Below are 25,637 nucleotides of genomic sequence, written 5' to 3' on the forward strand. Positions count from 1 at the left end.
ATCGAGTAAGTCCTCCTTGCCAGTAGTCGGCGCTGCATTGCGGACCTTTGACACATCGGCGAATCACCATGTGCGTCAGAAAGAAAGAGAGGTTTTGGTCACACTTATCTGTCATTGTATTCATTGAAATATGATGTATCAAAAGTACTAGTGTTATCAGTGAATACGCGTACCGTTATCGGTCTCAATAAAAAAAAAAAGCGGTATTGCACATCTCTAACACACATAGCCACACTGTAGTACATTTATGTGTAGTGTGTCTTTAAGGGGGCGTGGCCTAATATCAGGACCTCCAGTGACGGAGTTAGCTCAGTTAGCGTTTGTTGCATGCTCCTTGTAAGTGTTTTCATTTTGTATTTGTGTGTTTGACTGTTTGTCCTCTTTTAATAAACAGCTGAAACTGCATCAACGATGTTTTTTTTCCCACTTTTTTGTTGAGGAAGCTCGTTCGTAACTTGAGGTATGTGTGTGAAATTCATTTACTGGGTTCTGTGTAAAAGGCAAAGGTGTCTCAGTAACTAATCTTTTAAGCGTAGCTATTTTGTGTGATCTCGGCGGACAATATAACACTTTAGCTAAAATAACAAGTGATATAACAGCTATGCAGGAAGGTACTGACTAAACTGAGTTCTAGCGAGGTCTTGCCTGCATGTAACGCATTTGAGAGGGGGGGACGGCATCCGGCTATCCGAGCTGACCCCTCAGACGGCATTAATAATGCATTAGTAATCAATTGAACGTGTATCCAGCCCTGAAGCGCCAGCGCAAATCTTTTCTCGCGCTAATGGACTCCGGCACACGTGTATGTAAAAGGATCCACGCTCGGCCCCGCAGCACCGCGCTGCTCATTTAGGCCGCAGAATTGTAATTAATTTATTTAATTCCCTTTTATTGCCATGACCCGAGGACCAGGAGAGGAGAGGAATAAAGAACAATGGAGATGGAATTTAGCCGAATAGGCCATTTTGTGATGTGACGAGAACCTTTTAAAATGGTTCATCAGAAATGATTTAGAAAGCTGCAGGTTCATCACACTTGGCTTCACCGTATAATGTGCGCGCCTGCCCCTTCTGTGTCTTTGAAACATATTATTACAGCCTAATATTTATCATTTCGCTATACAGGGCTACCTCAAGTTCCACCATAATCAGCTCGTGGTCGACTTGGTCCACGTTTTTGCTTTGAGATCAAATAGATTTGGAATTATTCATTTCAGGGCTGGCACTTCGTACGAGTGGTTAGCACGTCAGCCTCACAATTCTCCGATTGGGGGGCTTGAATCTGGGCTCCGATTTCCTCCCATAGTCCAAAAACATGCATGTTAGCTACATGGAAGACTAAGTTATCCCAATTTGTTAATGTGACTGGTTATTTGTCGTAGTTGCTCAAAACTCAGCTCAAATAGGCTCCAGAAAATGTATGGATTCAAAATTCATTGCAGTAGCCATCTAAAATATTGTACAGGCAGTGATTTAAGTCGCTAATTTTCACATTATCGTCATACAAGCCGAAGTTAACCAGGCTAATATGATATACGAATATATATGAATATACGCTAACGGGGCTGGGAGCAAAACAGGAAGTAGTAACACCTACCAAAATAAACTCGTTGCTTCACAGAACCAACACTGGTGCTCAGTCATCCCTATACAACATAAAGGTATATCCTCCTTCAATTTGGATAATTTTACAGTATGACATTGTGAAGTCTATTACAGAGGTGCCTTGATTAATAAGATTCATTTGTTTCGCGACCACGCACGTTCCCCTTTGAAATGGAGGAAAATGCCATTAATCCCTTTCAGAAAAAAAGGGATACTCTATAGTATGGTACTTTATATTATATTAAATTATAAAATCAAGCAGTAATACAATAATTGAATAGAATGTAAAGAATTAAAACGTTTGTGCATCATGATTAATTCATTGTCTAGCATCTTTTTGGGAAGAATTTCTCACTGTTTTCATCTGTCAAACTGCTGCTTGTTGTGAAGTAAGTTGACTTGAGTTCGCTGCCACCATCAAGTGCTTCTATCTCAAATTTTTGCATGCAAGTCAAAGCAAAAAAATGGGCCGAGCCCTCAGCTGCTCTCAGGCCAAAAGTGATATCATTATTGTTTTGCCGCCATCTTGTGACATCTTGGTCCCAAGGAACAATGCTGAAATAAATTGAGGAGCTTAATTACACAAAAGAAGTGCTTTGGTGCCAACTTGTGACATCTGTGGGCAATTTTAAAACTTTTTGGAAGGGTGGCAATTACCTGCTCCGAACTGCGGATAGCGAAAATCTGTGGATAATTATATATATTATAGCCACTATAGTGCTTCCATTCTATAATTTTTTATTCTAGCAAAAATATATTGAATAAGCAGGGATAACCCGCCAATTGGTGTTTTCAGGTTTGATTCCCCCCCCCCCTCCCAAAAAAATAAAGAAAATAAATAAATAAATAAATAAATTTAAAAAAATATATATATATATATATATGTCTGTATGTATATGTCTATACTAGTTTTACTAGTTTTCTGTGAACTAAATGCAAGCTAATAATAACCTGTGCTGCTTAGCAGCCACAAGCGTGGGGCTCCCTGACAGAATGACACGTTACCTGGCAAAAGCGGAACGTTCCATCGATTGAACGGGATGCTGAACGCAACCCCGATGTCCCCCCGATAGTCCATTAGGCCCGCATAATGTGGCAAAATGGCAGACCCGCCGCCACGTACGTGACAGAGCTCCCCCACCCTCCCCCACCCCCCAAAGCCCCGGCTTTCATTTAGCACGCCGCTAACCTTGCTGCGCCGCGCGCTATTTCACGGCGGTAGCAGCACGGCCATTATAAGGCTATTTGTAAGTCATTTCGCCACATAATGCTTGTGACATGTTTCAATTTGCAAATGCGCTCACGTAGGCTCATGCTTCTTACTTGTGTTCTATGCCAGGGTGGGAACTGGCTTACTAGTTTAATCTTGTATAATATAACTGTCCTCCCCCTTCTCTTCCCCGTGTTTTTTTTCAATTAAGTTTTCAAGCATATCTATGATATCTATGATATATATGTACTCACTTGGCACTTCATTAGGTACACCGTCATAGTATGTATCCTCTCTGCTGTCTAATGTTCTTTTGTTCTTATGCTCAGTCATTGGCAAATGGGGATGAGCATTTTTTTATTTTTTTTTTATTTTACTGAGATGGATATTCTGCCAGCGGCACGGCGGACGAGTGGCTAGCACGCCTGCCTCACAGTTCTGAGGACCAGGGTTCAAATCTTGGCCTCGCCTGTGTGGAGTTTGCATGTTCTCCCTGTGCCTGCATGGGTTTTCTCCGGCCACTGCAGTTTCCTCCCACATCCCATAAACATTAATTGAAGACTAAAAGGCCCGTAGGTGCAAATGTGAGTCCAAATGGTTGTTTGTTTCTATGTGCCCTGCGATTGGCTGGCGACCAGTTGAGGGTGTACCCTGCCTCTCGCCCGAAGATAGCTGGGATAGGCTCCAGCACGCCCGCGACCCTAGTGAGGAGAAGCGGTACAGAAAATGGATGGCTGGATGGATATTTTGCCATAGTGTCAGCAAAGCTCCTGAAGCCCAAGGTAACAAGTCAGCGCAAGGCTGCACAGGTGTATCGGTGACCAGCTATATGAGTGTGCCCGCGAGTGAATAGCACATAATTGACAGCTCATCGGTTATGCCTTCTGATTGGTCGTTTTTTCTCTGGCGCCATGGTTTCTTAAAAATTAGAGGTACACGAAGGAGCCAGAAACATTGATTTTTATTTTTTTACCAAATACTGATTTTTTTTTTTTTTTTAATGTTTTTTTTTTCTTAACTGCAAACACCCCACTTAAAGTCACGTCATGCTCTATTAATTGTGGCCTTCTTCCTCTGATGATATAAATCTGATTGAAAATGTCTGGAAAGGTTAGCCTTAAAGCAGCATCCATTATTCAGCTGAGTAACACACATTCACTATGGCAATTGGAAAATACTGAAATTGTAATTCCACCGGCCCTCTTAATTCATCGCACAATTGATTTCCTGCCAGCCGAGTAGTAATAAAATTATGAGAGGCAATGCCGCTAAACTTGCTATACATTAGCTGCTGTTGACTTTCATTTGCTAAGCGATGGAGCTGCATTACCTTCATACTTGTTATTGTTGTTTTTAAATTTGCATCACTTTTGTCCATTGTCGTCGTTGGCATCTTTTGAATAGATGCATAAACACACACTTACTTTGGTCGGTTCTTAATGCATTTTGCTACTCTGATGGCAACATGCTCATTCAAAGTGTTTCTGTCTGCTAGAAGGTTAGACCTTCGCTACCGCTTTAAGATTTAAAAACAACAACAACAACAAAAAACGATTTCCTTGTGCATATATTCAGCACAGCATGGCCTCAAGAAAGCGTTACACATAGGGTACATCTGTCATCTATGAACTGGCACTAACAAAGCAAGGCATACGCACCTAATTATTATTTTAATCTGCATGCTAATGTGTGTAAATGAAAGGTTGGCGTGGGAATAATGAATAGTTGTACATAATTGTATGGCCAAGTTCACTATATATAGCAGACAAAAAGACGGTAAACATCATGTCAAATGCTGAAAGGATGCACTACAAAGCACAATACATGTCAGCTAATTTGTGTACACTTATAATTTGAGAGATCAATATGGCCAAAAATTGTGTATCTTGTGTCAATTTTGATGAAGTGATGACATTTTTCCCACATTTTCCGCATCAGTCAAATGTTTGGAAACACTTACTCATGCTAATTGAATGACAAGGTGTGTCCAAACTTTTGAATGGCATTGTTTGTTGATTTATAGGAGGCGAAATGCAATATTTATACAATTTTAAACCATTTGTTGTTTGTTTTTTTAAATAACATCTATGTGACATGCTTTCGTCAAACTACCTCCAGGATAAAAAAAAAATAAAAATGGCAACTTACTTTGCACATCTCAAATACCCCCCTTCCAACGCCTCGACACCTTCACCAAGCAAAGGATGTAGTGTTTATCAGAAGCTAACGCTAATCTCTGCGTCCAACAAAAGTCAATGGGGCTCTGCCTTCCTTTTTTGCCGTCGACATCATCGCGGGTGACATTGGAGTGTCTGCGTGATCGTGCCTCTGCACAGTCTGTCCGTCGCTTGAAAGTGTCTCTGGATCCAGAAACCCAGTGTGGGGCCAGTTATTATATGAAGTAGTCGTGCAGAATTGCAGAACGGCTCGTTTACAGACACGATATCAGAAGCAGGCGGATAACAAAAGATTTACTGGCTTGTTTAATTTGACACTTGATGGGTGAGCAGGCACCCCAGAGACACGAAAGTTTACATACAAGTAATTAAAAAGTCAATTTTCCATAAGAGTTCCCCTTGAAAAGTTCATTAAAACAATGAACTCAACAACTTATGGTCCATACACAGTACAATAATCACAAAAAAACGCAATGTAATGTTACTGTCAAAGTAATCGATGCCCCCCAAAAGTACCAAACCACTACTTTTCTATGAAACAGGGCTTGTGCAGCATCTTGTGACATCTTAAGGCGTTTCAGAAAGAGCACAAAAACAGCAAAAGGCGTGTTTTTCAGTGTTTAACAGAGGATAAATTCATCCCAAAAATCTGGAATAGGTGAATTCACGTGTTGTGTAGGCAGAGGAACACGGTGTTGTCAACAACTGAAGGATCGGACGACATTGAGCGACACTGATCATCTGGAACCGTACATCACTAGTTAAGTAGGACTTTGCATGCCATGAAAATGAATGCGGCATATTCATGTTACAAAGCTAATATTTATCTTCCTTGTGTTTTTCAAATATTCAGTGCCCCCCGGATGCCATATGAACCAATACTGTGCTGCAATATCAATGCCAACATTTGCAAAACAAACCATTTTGATGATGGCTATATCATTCATGCATTTGTTTGTTTTGTGTGCAAACAGAGTGTCTGTATGTATTATTAAAAGGTTACGCTTGCTCTAACACGCTCTCATTTTACTACTTTCATTTTTTTGGCGCTGTTGTTGAAATTTGAGGCACCTCGGGCTGCCAATTTTGTTATCTCGAGCTCCCCGTTGCCTCCCCATCTTATTAACAACAACAGCAGTCTTGTCACTTCTTCGACTTTGCATCCGTTTCCTCTTTTCTCACCTCGGCAATGACTGCACGATGTTGTGACGGCCCTCGCCCAAAACACTTTTCCGTCGTCCTTTCCTCACCTCCTGGGGGTTTCCCGTAAACGCACGGCTCTCACCGTTGTCATATCTTCTTTTCACGTGTACCCACTTTCTGTTTGTCGCCTTCGCCTACGACCGCCCGTGCTCCGTGCGGGGGTCTTCAAAGCCCTGGGCCGTGAGCGGCGGATCACACGGGGGCCCGTGCGAGTGAAAGGTTAATGGACGGCCTTTGAACATGTATCGCGAGGCGGCGGCGGCAACATGGCGGTGCGCTCTTTTCAAGCCGTCCTTTTTGAAGATGACACTCGGCTCTCCCTCGTGTCGCACGTTTTTCTTTTCCTTTTTTTTTTTTAGTTTCTATGTTTGCTGTATCAGTGCATGCCAGTGTTTGTGTGTTTGTGTGTTTGTGTTTGGATGTATGTTAGCTTGTGCGCATTGATTCAAACACTACAAACATATGTCTTACAAAAAAGGCTGCGGGGCTGTTTGTGCTGTCGTGTGATAGCTGCCTCCTTCCTCTCAGGGCCTGGAGTGCAACTTGAGAGACATATGATGTTGTTGTTTTTTTTTTACAGTTTAAAACCGTTTTAGTACCATGAGGATTAAGACACACCCTAGTTCTTGTCTTGCTAGAATCACATAATACTACAAGGACACTGGAGACTCTCATGCAAGTGATTGATTGTATAACCCGTCCGGTGTACTGAAGAAAATAATAAATAAAATAAAAAACACCCTCTTAAATAAAATACAATGTAGTTATCCAAGTACAAGGAAGACCGTCCAAGATAGAAACGTGTGGCGGAGGCATCGAAAGAGCAACGCAATTAAGTGTAAATGCATTCATGTTTTTTTTTTTTCAGAAAATCAAATCGAATTAGTTGTTTAGGTGAAGAAAGCAGGGTTAAAAGGGGGTCAAGTAGGACGGCATCCAAAGATGGGAGCATTCAACAAGCGTTATACTGCTTAGTGTGTTTTATTGGGAACGAACATAAATTTGAAAGTCAGGAGCGCCGGGATTGCTGCACAATCAAGTCGCATACATACTGTAAAAGGGATCGGCTAACGTGTAGACAACTACTGCCAAAGCCCAAATATTAGCGCGCACTGATACACACACAGTGTCCACGCGGCCGAAGCTTTGGCCCGCCGACTAAGGAGGTTAATTAAGTGTCTAATGCAGCGGCAGGCCCGAGCTTTGACACTCATCTTCCCTAACAGGTCTTTGGATTCGATTTGCAACTCTTGCGACTGCGCGGGCATTTTTCTGACAGGGAGCCTCGCCCTCGCTCGCCTCCGCACTTTGCCCCTCGGCTGCGAGCCTCCTTGCTTCCCGAGTCTCGACTTTCACACTGGCACATCCCTCTCAGGCGGAGGTGGAAATATATGAGCTACATTTACTCGGTTACAATGACTGAAGTAACTTCTCGGACGGTTGTTCTGGTTCCTCTCCCAACTCGGCTTCACTTCACCGTGTATTGTGTTTCTTGACTGTCGTGCCTGCCACCGCTTTGCCTTTACGCCAACATGTTGCGTCGATGAGACACAAGATGTCTGCCTGCTCTTGGGATATGCGCCACAAACAAATATTTTACACCGGTTGCATCTCGTACTTGGGCTGGCCGATTTTTATTTTGGGGCTATGTCTTTTACATTCTACCCTCTTGCTGACGTTAAAAAAAACGTCTCGCATAATTAGACACCAGAGCTAGCAATGAAGCGCTTTGACAGTATGAGCACGTCCAGTCTCGCCTCGCTTCTCAAGTGTGTGTGTGTGTGTGTGTGTGTGTGTGTGTGTGTGTGTGTGTGCGTGCGTGCGTGTGTTGGCATCTCAGTGGCTGTCTTAATCTCCCCAGCCATGCCTGCTAGGTCCCCCTAAAGCAAAGTTTGTCAACAAGCGAGAGTTCTGGAGGTCGAAGCTGGATGAGGTTTTTCAGGCTCTTCTCCAGAGGGACTTTTTTTTTTTTTTTCCGTGGGGTAATTTTGCAAATATAAGTTGTTATGGGGAGAGGGTTGCTGTGTATTTCCTTTCCAGTGGGGGCTTGTTTAATCCGGACTTGACTGATGTAATTTAGTGAACGGCTCAGTAATGCAGTTTATTTCGCTGCCATGTTACGCAGGCGTTCCTCGTGATCGCGCTCCATCATCGTCAAAGTTTGATGTTGTTGTTGTTGTTTGTCTGACCCCGGCGAGGAGCGGGGCGTCTGGTGACTCCCCGCTCGGTCGCTCCTCATCTCAGCTCGAGACTGCGTCGAAGCTTCGAGCGCCACGCATTAGCTCGCACATGATGTGGACAGAAGTATTGGGACACAATTCATCAAGTAAAGTGTCAAGTCAATTTAGTGATTTGTTTCGAAATACATTATACCTGTTGGAAAATAATTGTTGAATACATGAAAAGACTGACAACTACAAAGTCCTTAACTGTGGAGGTTTAGCGTTAAACTTTTTCCACCATTACTGTGTTCCTGAATTTTGGGGCGTGGCTTAAACAGGTGCCCAGTGGCGGACTTGGCCAACCGGCATGAATCCCCCGTCTCCTATTATGTAAAGCTTTTGTTCACATCAGTGGTTATGAGGCACAATTGGGAGTTACGTACGTAGTTATTATTACTATAGGAACATTTTTACCACTACAGCATACAGTTCGCTAGCTAGCTATATCTACACCTCAAAAATGCATTTTCAGTGGATGCCACAATTTAAAGAACGGCTTGGTGTCGTTATTTCAATTCCCAAGCGAGGAAATGGCGTTGCGGACGAGCCCGTCCGGCGGCCTAAAGATCCTCGGAAGCCTGTTCGCTTACGAGCTAGCTGCTAGCCACCCAGACTCTGTTTTCTTTCATTATCCTGTATGTTTAATGGCCTGGTGTCCCAATTCTTTTGCCCACATCACGTAGCTCACCAAGACCCTCCTCATGCCAGGCCTTTAGGTTTGTCTCAGGATGTCACCGCTCCTCAGCTCGAAGGCGTACTCGCCGATGTGACAGTCGTCGCCGCGGTCGCCTGGCTCGTCAGCGTTGACGGGCCCGAGCTCTAGCGACTCATTAGGCTAACTTAGCGCGCTAAGTGAGCGACAAAGATCCGGGGCTGCTATACTGATGAATTGCCAGGGACGCTCATCGGCTGTGTCGGGATCCCTATCGCTGTCCCCCGTGACTGTGCGAGGAGTTGTTTTCTTCGCCAGCGTGAAGGTCACTCTAAGGACAAAGAAAAGAAAGCAGGACTCTCACTTTCTCAAATTCCCAGCACTGCTTTGGCATGAATGTTCTTTGGCACGGTGCTTGAGTGCAATGCTAATGAGCAGCATTAAGAGATAACTGCTGGAGCAGACAGGAGGGCTAAGAGCGTCTCATCACATTACGGGCGCAGGAAAAGCCAACCAGCCACCTAACAAGTTGGCCGGCCAACTCCACAAGTTGAAGACACACCACCTCTTAATATTCCTTGCGTATTCATTGGCAGTACAAGCAAGTTTCGGCTACTCCGGGAAAGAAAAAAGTCGCCGATGCGCTTTCACCTGGGACCCTGTCAAACAAAATACAAAATGAAAACACTCACAAGGAGCGTGGCGCAGAGGCTAACAGTGAACTAACCATATGACTACAGCTCTTGACACCACTCACTGGGCCAGGGATTCTCAACTGGTGGGCCGCGGACCCATTCAAGTTGGGTCACAGACAGTTAGAAAAAAAAAAAAAAAAAAAAAAATCACAGGTGTTCGTATTCTGATTTGTTCCCACATGGAAAATAGTAGGAAATGTATCTTCTTTGTGCTCTAGCCGCTACTTCACTCTGTAAACCATTACCGTGCAGCTTATTCCGTGGCTGCTGCAGTCATGGCAAGCAATATGCTTTTGGGGGTACAGCAAACTCATTTGAAACGGCGTTTCAAAATAGAATATACCGTACATGTGTTTTCAGAGGCTATTTTTAAACAAAAAAATCTTTGTTGCTCTGAACTTGTATACAAGTCGGTTGCAACGACAGGAAAATGCAGATCCCAGGGTGACAACAGTGGAGAACCACTTAAAGAATTCAGACAACACACAAATGTACTATAACGTGTGCGTGACCTTTGCCTGAATTACACTTTATAAAGCTATTTGCTCAGATTCTCTTTGATTATGTTTTGATTATGTATTCATATATTTACAGTACAGTGCTATTTTTGTATATTTAAAAACAGGAAGCCAAATTTTGTTGGTGTTTTAGGGGAGCTCGAATGGATTAGCAACATAATTTGAATTGATTTCAATTGGGGAAATGGATTTTGTGTATGAATGAATTCGGTTATGAGCTTTGACATTGAATATTTGAGGCATTGCGATGCCCTCCCATGTGGGCAAAGAGTCAAGTCAGGTTACTGTGTTTGGACACCTATTCAGTGGCAGTTCTAGACCGATTTTACTGCGGGGCTGGGCTGGGGCCAGGGGTTTTATCAGAGGGGCACGCACGAACAGACACACACAAATTGAGAGAGGGGGCCCATGCACAGTGTTCAGAGGGCATCGGCCCCCCCTTCCCCCCCCCCCCCCCCCCCCCCCCAAGAGCCACCGCTGAACCTATTGTCTAGACGTATGTTACAAGAGATATTTGGAGGGTCTTACAGTTTGTCAGAAATGTCAAAGCTAACATCCCACGGTCAGATTTCGCCGGAAAACCTTGACAAATCCCAAAAGCCGACGCGCGCAGGCCTTGGAAATCAAAAAAGATGACAGCTCTGCGTGGATACGGTGAGATCAAGTTCCGCACAGCATGTGAAATCGTTCTCATGGAATGTCGAGGGGTATTCATCCAGACTGGGAAAACGTTGCCCTGCGCATTCCCAACGCCATAAATTTGTGCTGGAATTAAAGCCATTACAATTCAATTAAGACAGTTTAGATGTCTCTTGAGATAGTTTGTCAAAGGAAATATATGTCTGTCTGTCTGTCTGTCTGTCACAATACATAATGAAGTGAAGCCTTGTTGGGAGAGGAACCAGAACAACCATCCGAAAAGTTACTTCAGTAATTGTAACTGAGTAAATGTAGCTCATATTTCCACCTGTCTAACTTCAATATAACCTGCTTAAATAGGTCCGTCATTTGTCTATATACAGTACATGTACATCAACCCAAACAACACAGCCATGGTGGGCAAAAATATGAAAGCAAAAACTGTTAAATGTAGTAGTATTATTATGGTACATTAATGGCACATATACCATTTTCGGTTGAGGGAATTACAGTAATACGTTCCAAATATGGTTGACAATTCCTGTTTGTGGTTTTTGTGCTCTTTCTGAATTTGCCAGAAGATGCCACAAGTTTCCCCCATCTAAATAGGAAAGTAGTATTGGTGTCAAGGACGTTTGTTGAAGTGATACCTCTCAATTGAGAGACAAGCTTTGTATGTCGGAGAAGGGTAATGTTGGAAGATGACTTGAAACGATATTGAAGTGCTTTGAGATCAAAGTTGTGGTATAGTTGGGGTTTAAACTATTAATAAAGGCAATTCTAAACATTTTCTGGAGGTGTCATTTACTAACTGTTTTTGCTGTTCAAGGCAGGGGTCGGTCCCCACCTCGGAATGCCTCGATTTAAACCAATGGGGGTCAGGAATCAGTGTGGGCCAACTAAGCGTTATGTTATGAATAAGATTTGTTGGTTTTTTATTGTTGACTCTTGTGTTTCTGCTGCCCAATGTCCAAACGTGTGTGGTTGTTTACGTGGCTTTGTAGTGTATGCACGCGAGTTGTTTCAGGTGTCCACTAAAAGTAATTGCGCTAGATACTTGAGCACATATTATTTGGTACGTCGTGTAAATACAGCCTTTGGGCGAAGGCTGCTGAGAACTTTTCATCCTTCCTTTCATTGTGCGTCGAGCGTCGTTAATGGCTGAGCGGCCGCCGAGACTCGTAATAGGTGGAGAAAAGAGCGAGCTTGTGTGTGTGGGAGGGGGGGGGAGGAGAAAAAAACGTTCTTGTCAGACGGTCCAAACCTCCATTCACCCTCAGGCTTTAATTACTGTGCCAGGATAATGATTCAAATCCAATCATCCTTCTCTCTTGCTCTTAATTTGTAGCTTCCATTATGAAGGCAAGCACTTCAGCCCCTCGTGCCCGCCCGCCGCCCGGGAGTAACCCCGGCCGCACCGAGCCCACGCAGATCAGCGCATCAAATTAGAAAAGTAGCTCATGTCATAACGAACCTGTGTGACAATCAGCAGCCATTTCATTTATTTGCAGCAGACAAATATTTAACCATTTTTGTATAGCACAGTTCTCAAATGTTTTACACCAAGTACCACCTCAACAAATAATTAACTCTCCAAGTACCAGCATCATACCCAAAATTTCAATATAATAGCGTATTAGGCCGAAGTGCTCATCAAAAAATTAGACTTTTTATTCCTAAAATGTGTGCTATTAGAAGTCACAGTAACAGTAAGCACCGTTTGAACATTAACACTGTGCTTAAATATCGGAAAAAAAAATGTTAAAGGGTAATTTCAAAATTGACTGTACATAAATGCTACATACAAATTGTACCATACTTTTAGAATACGAGATGAGTCATAATCTCACATAGGGATTAGATGCACCTGTACATGTGGCTCGTGCTGAGGAAGACGCTTCGTCATCCGGCCGCTGACTCGATGCTGAATGTTTGTGTTTGCTTGTGCGTCACTTTTCCGTCTGCGTGTGTGTTTGTTTTTGCTGGCTGGCTGCGGCGACCCTGAAAGCGTAATGGATTCCCGCGCAGTGAAGGACAATCGTAGCTCATGGCCGGTCCAAGATCATCCTCCCCTCATCTCGTCTCAGCTCAGCTCCACTCCAGCTAGGCCTCCAGCCATCTGGCTACACACACACACACACACACACACACACAAAAACACCAGTAAAGTTCCACTCCATTCAAAAGCTCATGGAAAGTACATCCTGATATGCTGATGTAGGCGCTAAAAACTTCCCCAGCACCCAAACTTTGTGAATTTCAGCAGTGAATGACTTGAGCAGACTTGAGCTAGCAGACTTCATTCAAGTGCGATGCTGGCTGTAATCTTTTCGTGCACTCACCTGCGCAATCTCACGAGATCCAATACAACATCCTTAAATTACTTCCGACAAGCACTCGCAATCCCCAAAATGTCTATTTCAATGGCTCGCAAACTTTTCACACCAAGTACCACCTAAAAAAATACTTTGCTCTTCATCTACCAATAACATGACATTAAAATACAGTAGCATACAAGGCCTAAGTGTTGATATAACACCATATGGAGGATTTATTTCTTATTGTCAGCCACTTGGTGAACATTAACACTGTGCTTAAATATAAGACAAACTACACTTAATTCAATTAAAATATATCAGAGTTAAAAGTGAAAATTGTCCCTAAATAAATTTTTAAAAACAGTTGCTCAAGATTAAATGCAAATGTATCGAACTTAAAAGTACAATACAACTGAGCTGTACACAGGAAGTGATTATTTCGTGTACCACTAGAGGGAGCCTGCATACCACTAGTGGTAACACATTTGAAGTATTACTGATCCATTTCATAGAAAAGTCATGAGTTGCAAGTGATACTGTTCCACTCCAGCCCTGTAGTTGGCAGTAGTGCGTATTGCAGAGTGCTCACCAGCTGCCACGCAGCTTTTTTCTCTGACTTGATTATAATAATAATAATAATCATAATAAGGGGCTATCGCATCCCCTTTTTCATGGTCCTTCAAGGCCATGCTTCATCCACATCAGATGGCAGAAGCAAAAAAGCTTGGCAATTTGGCCTGGCCCATCTGTCTAGGATACCTGCTTCTGATTGGGGCTCATTTGGGTGAATGCCCTCGTCGGAGTTTGGCAAAGTACGAAGCCTGGATGTGGCTCAAAATGGCCGCTTCCAACCGAAATGGCCTGTTCAATTTCCCTCATGAGACTTTTTTTGTGCGTTGTCATGATAGACATGTCCACCCAATTTAGTGTCGGTGAAACTATTCGGCATGTTGAGCCCCCCCCCAAAGGCAATTCGGAATAATATTTAACACAGCAAGGTTAGAAACAACTTCCAGTACATTGTAATGCAGAAAACTACAGCCACAATAATAGTAATAAAGATATTATTCCTCTCTGTGACCGTGTTTTGGATTGGATCTCATTACATTGGGCAGGTGTACCTAATGTTCAGGCCCGTTAGCGCCTGTGCTAATGAATAATTACCTGAACCAGCTAATGGATTTGTCTTCATTCATCCCGTTCTGTATGAAATTGCCGCGTCGCCTCGGTGTGTGACAAAGTAAACACTTCAGTGTTTAAACGGACGAGCCGCAGATGATAGACGGCACCGTGCAGGCGTGCTGATATTAAGCCGAAATTAATTACACAAACACAAGAAGATAAGCATATGTGCTGGTAATGAAACAGCCCGGTATCAATCAAAAACAGCGCAGAATTTGTTTATTTTTTTATTTTTAATTTTTTTTAACCAAACAGCTTTCTCCCAACCCATTAGTCTAAAGAAACAAACTGTGCCTTGGGCTGTTATGTCAAAGTTCTCAGCCTGTGTACCACATACATTTCAAATAAAAATAATTTTTAAAAAAAATGTAAGTATGTAAAAACATAAAAATAATGTTCTGAAATGTGGAGAAACTAAGTTAATCGAAAAAAGTCCAAAAATGGATGTGAAAATGCTAGCATCAATATAATAACTATAATCTTAAATTGAATTAAATACAGTGTAAACAAATAAACAACATTTTTAAATTAAGGCAGACATAATATTAACTAATTCACTGCCCTGGACAATTAAATTCCTCAACTGGCATCCAGCTGTTTACTGCCATTGACGAATATATTCGTCAAGTGCATTTTTCAAAGCTGTTTTTTTTTCTGGTGAAAAAAAGAGATTAGGTTCGGTGCTTAAATTGTCACAGTACACGATATTCTTTGGCTCTTGAAAGATCAGTCCAAATGCTCTAAAACAGCTGGCGGCAATATGGGGAACTGCTTTGAAAACGGCTTGCAGTAAATGAGTTTATACCGAGCAGTTACATTATCAAGCGTTCTGAAATGTTTGATGCATTAATTCAATCTAAAATGAGTTTATTTCAATGTTTGTTTTTCATTCATTGATTTAATAATAGACTACTTATTTTTTGTAAAAACAAACAAAAAAAGTAGTACAATGACCAATTTTACATTTACATACATTTGTTTACGTCTACGAATTTCCCGGCTGTTTTTAAAATCCGACGTGGCCTTAGAGCACAAATGTTTGCCCACGCAGCGATATTGTTCCTGTTGTGCGAGTCGACCGACTACCCGGGCCGCCCCTCCGCCAGCCTTCGAAGGACTCTCTTTGGGTGTGAGCTTCTAATCGTTGTCCAGCTGCGGTGCACTTTTCACCACATGCTAGTTCGCAGAAAACAAGGCCACACACTGACACTGCTGGGCTTTGTGATCCTCCTGCGAATCGCCGCCATGAAGTCTCAATGCGCTTCTCTACAATGTGTGTCATGAGGTGTTTGCACAGTTTTTTATTTTTATTTTTTTGCATTCGCATGTTTTTGTGTGTGTGTGTGTGTGTGTTTCTGTTTGCCTCGCCTGCTGTTTGCATCTCTGTGGCTTTAATTAGAACGCACTTTTGCATCTAGGGTTTGCGATTTGGCGCTGCATGCTGGCGAGGCAGAAAAGATACAAAGTGTGTGGGGAGTGTTTGTGTGTGCGCAAGTCATTCAGCCCTGATGGAGTTAGTTACACAACTCAACTCCACCCCCCCGCCACATCAATGGGTGGCATTTAGAAATACGAGCAAGTCAATTGGCACTGAATCATGTAGCACGCGGCTCCAGAGCACATTGGTGGGGGGGGGGGGGGGGGGGGGGGGGGGTGACTGATGTCAACATTGACCCAAATGGGCACTGCGCCACTGGAATCAAACAACTCTCTTTCTCGATTCTCTTCGTCAGATTGTCATTTGTTGATGTTGAAAAAAATTAAGGAGACTATTTGGACAAATTAAGGAGTAGAAAGTCTTCTTTTTTAGAATGTACGGAGTAAAAGTAGTTGACAGAAATAAGGATATTCTCAAATGAAGGACAGATATCTGGAAAAAAAAAAGTACAGTCACAAAGTATTTGTACTTGGTTACTTCCCAACACTGACCGGAAGGGAAAGTGGGCTGAAACCCAAGCAGTGTCAAGAAGGTGAGGCGGTGGGAAAAACATCCCGACGAGGGGCTGACTCAGAGCAGGGGGATGTAAAAGTGGCACCCCGTGTGAAATACGAGCTATGACGGCATGCCGAGCATCGACTCGAAGCGCCGTCAAAGCCGTCAGCTCCTCCACAACACTTTTGGCAGCTGCGTGCCGACCCGTTTAGCAGTTCTCCGACAGCACGTCCGCTCACGGAAGACTCAGTTTCTGGCCGTGCGAGAAGTTTCGTTAGTTCAGAACCACGGACAGCAGTTCGGTCTGCGCGCACTGGCTGGCAGGCTCCAGAGAACAAACGCTGGCTGTCCATCAACGAGCACTGGACTTCCAGATTACTGATTTCGCTCTCCAAGGCTGTATTGTGGAACCTAACCTCAATGAATTAGCTGGGGGCGAAAACCTTCCCTGTTTGAGGTGTCGAACGTAAGATGCCAAGGTTTTTCAGCATGTACTTTGGAGGAAACTCTGTAAAAATACAGCAACTGGAAAGCAGGTTTGGGCCTGGCACAAAATATATTCAAAGAGAAAGTTAAAAAAAAAAAGCAAAAAGTGTGTCTATTGAACATTTGTGAAGTTTTGTGAAAACTTTAAGATGTGATTTGTTGTTGGAATTTTGATAAATAAATATATTCAAGCAATATAACACCAGAGGGAATGACATTGTACTGTGTGTATCATCACGGTTGTGATTCAGTCGTAAGCACAAAGCAGCAATATACAAAAGTTCTACGAGTGCCATTTATTAGTTATTATATTATTAGTTAACTGCAATAAGAGACAACCAATTATGATTTGTTTTATTTAATCAGTTTTTCGGCTCGACCAACAGGAATAGGAGCAAAGAGTGGCGTTAACCACAGAGTTTGAAGTTAGCGCGACATGCTAACTAGCCAAATGGTCAGCGTCGACATCGACAAAAGAGTCGGATGATTCGTCTACTTCGCATCAAGTCGTGTCACGCTATTACGGCATTTAGTGGGCGCTCCATGACGTGCAAAAGTTGCACAAAATAGTCCGGAAATGCAACGGCTGTCCACTCGTTAGCCGTGTTAGCATGTTAGCCGAGTGTCCTGCTCCATGTTTGTACACTTAATATGTCATTAGTGTGTCAATTAATCACATGAGCACACCCGGAGATTTGCCGTGGCATCTCTGGGTTTCTCTTCTCAACGAGCGATCAGATTCTATGCGTTTTGTTTTGGTTTTGTTAACTGCCGTATCCCAACCATGCCAAACGAGAGCAAAAAAAAAAAAAAATTGAAAATAAATCAGAATTGTGGCCCATATAGTGTAAACCCAGCCTAATTCTGCGCGTGTTTTTTTTCCCCCCCAACCGAGAGAGGCAGTGTCAAGGTGTGCAGTGAAGGAGTGCTGAAGAGACAACAACTAACTCTCAAAGCACCTCCCCGCATTCCTCGTTCGTGCCTCTCAGCCTGGCTCGCCGATTAACCCCGCGTAGCCCTGGTCCCTGCTGGCTGCGCACCGAAGCCCCTCGCTTGCCTGCTGACCACCGCGCATGTCAACCAGCAGCAAGCGCGCACACACACACACACACACACACACACACCAACGCAGAGACAAAAGTGGAGACTGACACTTTTATTTTTGCAATCTTCTCTCATCTGGCCCGCGTCTCTGACACGACGCCCCCCGCTGCGGGCCCCGAGTGTAGGAGTTTGTTAACGTCTGACACTCGCCGTTCGTCCGACGAGCGTCCCGCGTGCCAATGCGCGGTCTGTTGTGTCACCACAACCAGCTGTCACCATTCTACTTTACGCTACCAAGCCCAAATCGAGCGCTCGCGTCGTGCACAAGTCTGTCGCTTTGTGCTGGAATTCATCCAATTACAGTTGAATGAAGCCAGTTTAGTTGAATTTAAGTTATTGGCTCACATTGTTCTTCTTCTATTTTCATAATCATATTGAACATTTTGCAGTGACATGACGACCAGCATTTTGTATTTCTCAACAGAGGCTGATACAGATTAATCAACATTGATTATTTGTTCGTCATATTCATTTTAGTTGACAGAAGATATTTAAAAACTGTTTTTTCACATATTTTTGTTTCAGTAATAAAATATTAAATGCTCAAAAGTCATGCATCACGGTGTACCCTCGTGGTTAGCACGCCTGCCTCACAGTCCAGAGGTTCTGGGTTCCAATCGCTTTTGCGGAGTTTGCATGCTCTCTCCATGCTTGCGTGGGTTTTCTCCGGGTACTCCAGCTTCCTCCCACGTTCCAAAAACATGCATGTTAGGTTAAGTGAAGATTATTAATTGATCATAGGTGCGAACGCTGGTTTGTTTGTATGTGCCCTGCGATTGGCTGGCGACCAGTTCAAGGTGTACCCCTACCTCTCACCCAAAAGTCAGCTGGTAGAGGTTCCAATTTAGCCACCCCCCCCCCCTATTGAGGACAAGCTCGATAGAAAATGGCAACCTACAAAGTCTTCGCCGTATGTTCATCCAGTTTCACTTCCCAATACTTTGGTAGCTCTTTAATGTGCTCCATGAGGACAAGAACCTGGACCGACACCTCACGTCATATTTAGAGCGTGGCCCGGCAGTAAAGCGTCTCCTTTAAGGGAATCAAGGTCTGTCGATTTATCAATAATTCCCCCCTGTCCCCCCTTTTCCGCCATCTTCCCCATCCAGCGCTGAGCCGGTCGATGATGCCCTTTGGCTTGATGCGCCGAGAGCTGGCGTGCGAAGGCTACCCCATCGAGTTGCGCTGCCCGGGGAGCGACGTCATCATGATCGAGACGGCCAACTACGGACGCACGGACGACAAGATCTGCGACGCCGATCCATTCCAGATGGAGAACGTGCAGTGCTACCTGCCCGACGCCGTCAAGATCATGTCGCAAAGGTCCGTCTGCACCCTCTTCACATACACTCATGGGCCACTTCATTAGGTACACCTTCACATTCGGTTGCGATCCAATACGAGACCTGTATCATAAACTCTGCCTTTAAAAACATATTATTAAAAAAATATTGTTTGTGTTAGATTGCAGTGGCGTGCAGCTGCACTAAATCATACTGAGAACTATTTCTATTGTATTCACCGTAGAACAATGTGAAATTACTGTTATATGTATTTCCTCATATAATGTCTTGGTACATTTATTGACGCAACTTTAGAGTCCCAGGTGTCTATTAGGGGTAAGGCATTGATATTTCCGTATAAGCGAATTGCTTTAATGAAGGGCTTTAGTTTTACCTTATCTAGTGATGATATTTTATGATTGTAAGGTTGTTTTTGAAGTGTTAGAGTTTGTAATAGTCAACATTTTGATGCCAACATTTTTTCCCTTTTATCAGGAAGGAATATCAACCCCAAATATCGTTTACCGGCCTTCTTGACTACTCATAATCGGTATCGGCCCTGAAAAAAACATATCGGCCTATCACTCATTTAAATAACGAATAACACATAAACCTCTGTTGTGTGCTTTACTGAGTGTCAATCTATTTTGTTGTTGTTGACTTCATGAAGCAGATTGTACCTCTTGTTTTGGATCTCAAGTGTACCTACTACTGTGGCCAGTGAGTGCACAGCGTACTTGACCAGTAGTGATTCACAGTGTTGTTGTATGTAGTCCCACTAGTGGTACATGCGCTCCCTCTAGTGGTATGTGAAAGAATCACTGAATTAAATGTTAAAACTGTGCACAATGATACAGTGACTTCAAATTGTTTTTAATCTGGTACAGTACATTTGTTAAGTATAGTTCAATCGTATTTAACTTTTAAGTACAACACAGCATTTGATATTTTTGAACTGTTGGCTTTCCTACATTAATCTAGGTTCGTTTTTATTTTACTTAATTTACAAGTAATTGTTATTTAGTTTTGTTTATGTGCAGTGGTCCTATTCAAACTGTGCATAATGTTACATTAGCTTACAATAATATTGACGATACCTTTAAGAAATAAAAAAAACAATCTCTCCTTTTTGATGAACACTTGGGTCTCCTACACTGCTATATATGTCAATGTGGGCATAAAGGTGGTACTTGGATGGATAATTATTTTATTGATTAATTGATTTCTTTTCCCCCCGGTTATACTTGGTGGGAAAAGTTTGGGAACCACTGACATAGAATCACTAAATTCAGCATCTTTGTGCAAAACAATGTGCAAGTGTCTATCACTATGAATGTGTACACTTTAGTAATAATAATATATATATATATATTTGTTTTTTTTTTTTTTTTTTGTTTCAAGTGCCTTTGTCAGGCTTCTCACAGCCGCTCTCTGTGTTTGCGCTGAGCATCTGCTTCCTCTGAGCAGGGCTCAGATCAATGCAAACCCTCTCCCCGCTATCCATCATGCATGTAATGGAGGCGCAGGGCTTGAGGGTGTGTGAAGGTAAGAGCTCGCAGGAGAGAAATGAGGGGGCAAAGAAAGGGGAAAGAGCTCTAAACATGACGGCGAGATGGTGCCAATGCACCAGAGGTTTAAGAGACGACATGGGAGAAATGCTTAAACACGGAATTATGTGTGTGTGTGTGCATGTGTGTGTGTGTGCATCCGGCAGCGTGCTTTAGACGGAGGTGTCCTGTGCATACAAATGTTTCCCCCTCCCCCCATCCACATGCGGCGAGGAGTGTTTGCCTTCGTCCTAGCATGTTCGCTCACCTCTAATTGCTCCCACTCACGATGCCCCGCGAGAGGCGGGCGTTTACGTCACGGTCCTCCGTCCTCCCCTCGGGTGCAGCTGTCACATGATCTAGTCTAGTGTGAAATTACTTCCTCCCCTCGTGTTCCGTGTCCGTCTTTTTGGAACCACGGCTTTCAAACTCCAGGCCCAGGGGCCAGGTCCGACCCGCCAGATAATTTCATGCGGCCCGCCAAAGCAAATCAAGGATGTCTGCTTCTGTACTGAAATTGCATTTTTTCCTTGACTTGTAATTGTGTAACAATGCATGAATGGAAAACCTTTGAAATAGCAAAACAGCGGCACGCTCGCTCCAATGCAGTTTGGACAAAAAAAACAATCGGACAAAGAAATTGAAGCAAAATCTGCGGCTAGGTGAATCCACGGATGCTGAACCGCGAGTGTGTGGGGGTCCGCTGTCCACTCTAAACACCCTGAAACTGCGGCCCCTCCAAACTCATTTCGGTCCGCAGTATGCAAGCATTGCGGGGATAGATGACAATCACATAGTCCGACAAGATCCACGCTATTTGCCGGAAGTGCTTCAAAAAACTTTGCAGTCACGGGCGGCCTGTCGAACATGTTAATGCACCTAAAAAGGCACCATCCCGAAATGAGTTGAAGTGGGGCACAGAAGAAAAGACATGGAAACCTTCTACTCTAATCTCTATCCTAATCCAGTCTTTGGTGTATCGTCCTACTTTTAACACATTTTATAGCCTTTTTTTCACCAAATTCCTTCCTAACATTAATTGAACAATAGTTGCCTCAAAGGTACCTGGACTTACTCAGTGTCTACAGTTTTCTTTGTTTTTCCTGTTGCAAGTTGTGAAAAAAGTGGGGGATAGAAAACAGAGCAGAAGTTGCCGATGCACTTTCAGCCCTTCCTTGAATGACATAAACAGTCAAACACAAATACAAAATGAAAACACTCGCAAAACTCGCCAACCCGACTGACAGTACTCATTAGGCCACGCCCCTAAAAGGGACAACATGGAACTACTACAGTACGAACAGTAATTACACTTGATTAAACCAGTTTATTGAATGTTTTTCAGGGGGGGTGGAACGAATTAATGGCATTTCACTTCATTTCAATGGGGAAAATCGGTTTCATATACAAGTGAATTGAGTTATGAATATTTGCTTGCCAGTGTTTTCCATGATTTCTGATTTCAATTGCGTATGTAATAATATGTGATACTGGCCCATGCCAAAAACCAGTTTGACCCCCTCTCTTCTCTCTCTCAGGTGTAACAACCGCACTCAGTGTGTGGTGGTCGCCGGATCCGACGTGTTCCCTGACCCCTGCCCCGGTACCTACAAGTACTTGGAGATCCAGTACGAGTGCGTCCCCTACAGTGAGTACACTCACTTTTTCCGAGAGCTTCCCGCTTGAGTATTCCACCCCTGCCGCTCTTGCGTCAACCCTTTCGAAGTCCTCGTGCCGCTCAAACACGCACAAGGGGCCAGTCTGTGGATTACGCACGCACACATGCACACACACACACATGCACACACATGCGCGCAGGCACAAAAACGCACGCACACACACACACAAACACTGCGGGGGATTCACACAAAGTGATTCCACAGCCCACGCACTCCCATTGACTCTCACAATTATTATTATATATATATATATATATAATTTTTTTTTTTTTTTTTTTTTTTTTTTTTACTTAAATACTTGTTACTTTAAATTTTAAATAATTCCTTTCATTTTTTAATTCCAGCTGGGGATTGGCAATTTGCCGACATGTCTTTTAAATGACCGACTTCATTGTTGTTGTTGTTTTTTTTTCAATATACGTAATTCCAATGGGAGAATCTTCCGCGATGGCTGTTTTAACATCAGCGTTGCTGTCGGCCTCCGCAGAAGTCAAGTTGTTCTTCTTTAGACTGGATTTACACTGCCGGTCAAATTGCCCCATTCCTATTTGATACCTCTTGTTTTTGTTTTTCTTTCTAGTTACACTGCCATCGGGCATAACGCAATTGTGCCACCTGAGAGCAAAAAATAAATAATAATCTGAATCAGGTCACTTGAAACATTGCAGTGTAAATCCAGCTTCAGACACTTCAAACACTGCAGGGTGATCAGAAAGTCACGGCGCACTTACAGCATGGAATAAAGGAGGTACATATGTTATCAAATTGAAACATGTCTGTTAATAAAAATACAATCACACGGTTAATTTCCAAACATTCTGAAGTCAAAAAAGGGCCTGTGCACCTTTCGACCAAGTACGGCTTCTTTATCCTCATCCAGACATAATTCATCAGTTCCAGACAGAATTCTTAACAATTATGGTTTATCGATTATCGTCCCTAGCTACACTACACTGCAAAAATGCAAAATCTCACCAAGTGAATTTATCTTATTTCTAGTGGAAAAATATTTTGTACTTAAGACAATTTTGACATTTTTCAATAATTTCGGCAAGACTTGTTTTAGGATCCAAGATCTTATTTTAAGAAGATCAAGTCATTTTATACTCGTTCCATTGGCAGATTTTTTTTTTCTCTTATTTTACTGACAAACGTCTTGTTTTTGGTATTTTTGACTTGTTTTGAGGTCATTTTTTTCTAGTGTACTTGGTTACTTAAAAAATGGAGTATTACCACAGCTCATTATACAATGACAACATTGTGTATTATATAGATTCTTTACTTCAGAATGAAATATATCATTATTTTGTTTTTCACATTTATAATTTTGATGATTAAAACTTACAGCTAATAAGAATACAAAATTCACCATCTCAAGACATGAGAATATTACATTTAAAAAAAAAATAACCTAAATGATCTTTGATTTAGATATTAGGTAGGAATTGGCCTTCTGAAAAGTACTGTATGTCACATTTGGATTTAAACTACTGGAATAAATTATTACGATATTTTAGATCAGTGATTCTCAACTGGTGGGTCGCTGACCCATTTTGGTTCGATCGACGACAGCCGAGAAAACAATACGTACTGCATGTTCGTATTCAGACTTTTTTTCAATGTATTTAATGTAATTTAATTAGATTTTCTTTTTTTACAGTACAGAGGCGTACCAAGTTCCAACACGGAATGTATTAAGGCAAGCGATAGGAAATGTTTCTCACTTGTGCTCTACTCACTAAACAAATACAGTGCAGCTCAGCCTCTGGCTAGCGGGCGTCATGGCTAGCAATATGCTTTTGGCAGTATGTCAAACTCAGCGTTTAAAAATACAACATATATTCGTGTACATGTGTTTTCAAAGGCTATTTTTAAACAAACACAAAGTGCGTTATTGTTCGTCGATAAAAGTGGGTCACGAGTCGCCTTTGCAACAATAGAAAAAATGCGGTTCTCAGGGCGACAACAGTTGAGAACCACTGTTGTAGATGATTGAGATTCAGCTTTCCATCCAGTGGAAATGTGTTAAGAGTTTAGTGCTACTTTCCTCAATGTGGAGCATACATCAATAGCAAAAAAAAAAACGTTTTCAATTTTCTCCTGTAGCACTGCTTGATTTTTGTCTATAAGGACCATAATGCCATCATAAGTCTACTTAGATCCTCGGCGTACCGAATTGCTTTTTGTGCTAATTTTCCCATCAAAACAAGAAGTGGAAGCGCGGGCGTGTCGCGTGCACAGGAGTGTCGTCGCAAAGACGTGATACGAGACCGCACCGTCACTTATGGTCGACAAGACAATCCCTCAAAAGCAACCACACACACACACACACACACACACACACACAAACATCCATCGACTTTTTAATTACAACCCCAATTATAATGAAGTTGGGACGTTGTGTTAAACATAAATAAAAACAGAATACAATGATTTGCAAATCATGTTCAACCTCTATTTAATTGAATACATTAGAAAGACAAGATATGTAATGTTCAAACTGATAAACTTGATTGTTTTTGGCAAATAATCATTAACTTAGAATTTTATGACTGCAACACGTTCCAAAAAGCTGGAACAGGTGGCAAAAAAGACTGAGAAAGTTGAGGAATGCTCATCAAACACCTGTTTGGAACGTCCCACAGGTGAACAGGCTAATTGGGAACAGGTGGGTGCCATGATTGGGTAGAAAAGGAGTTTCCCTGAATTGCTCAGTCATTCACAAGCAAAGATGGGGCGAGGTTCACCTCTTTGTGAACAAGTGCGTGAGAAAATAGTCGAACAGTTTAAGGACAATGTTCCTCAACGTACCATTGCAAGGAATTTAGGGGTTTCATCATCTACGGTCCATAATATCAACAAAAGGTTCAGAGAATCTGGAGAAATCACTGCATGTAAGCGGCAAGGCACCGACATGGAATGCCCGTGACCTTCGATCCCTCAGGCGGCACTGCATCAAAAACCGACATCAATGTGTAAAGGATATCACCACGTGGGCTCAGGAACACTTCAGAAAACCAATGTCAGTAAATACAGTTCGGCGCGACATCCGTAAGTGCAACTTGAAACTCTACTATGCAAAGCAAAAGCCATTTATCAACAACACCCAGAAACGCAGCCGGCTTCTCTGGGCCCGAGCTCATCTAAGGTGGACTAATGAAAAGTGGAAAAGTGTTCTGTGGTCC

At 42.7% G+C, this 25,637-nt stretch overlaps 1 protein-coding gene across 2 annotated transcripts in view; it reads left to right on the top strand.

The window, feature by feature from the left end:
* The window catches only part of adgrl1a (adhesion G protein-coupled receptor L1a), a 137,523-nt gene that overhangs the window by 58,026 nt on the left and 53,860 nt on the right, over positions 1 to 25,637 (top strand). For both annotated transcript variants that reach the window (XM_061748289.1, XM_061748288.1), the window contains exons 3-4: positions 19,053 to 19,266; positions 22,312 to 22,421. In XM_061748289.1, coding sequence (XP_061604273.1) covers positions 19,053 to 19,266; positions 22,312 to 22,421 — 324 coding nt within the window. The remainder of the gene's footprint in view (positions 1 to 19,052; positions 19,267 to 22,311; positions 22,422 to 25,637) is intronic.

The sequence above is a fragment of the Phyllopteryx taeniolatus genome, chromosome 16 (assembly GCF_024500385.1).
Source record: "Phyllopteryx taeniolatus isolate TA_2022b chromosome 16, UOR_Ptae_1.2, whole genome shotgun sequence".
Taxonomy (NCBI): domain Eukaryota; kingdom Metazoa; phylum Chordata; class Actinopteri; order Syngnathiformes; family Syngnathidae; genus Phyllopteryx; species Phyllopteryx taeniolatus.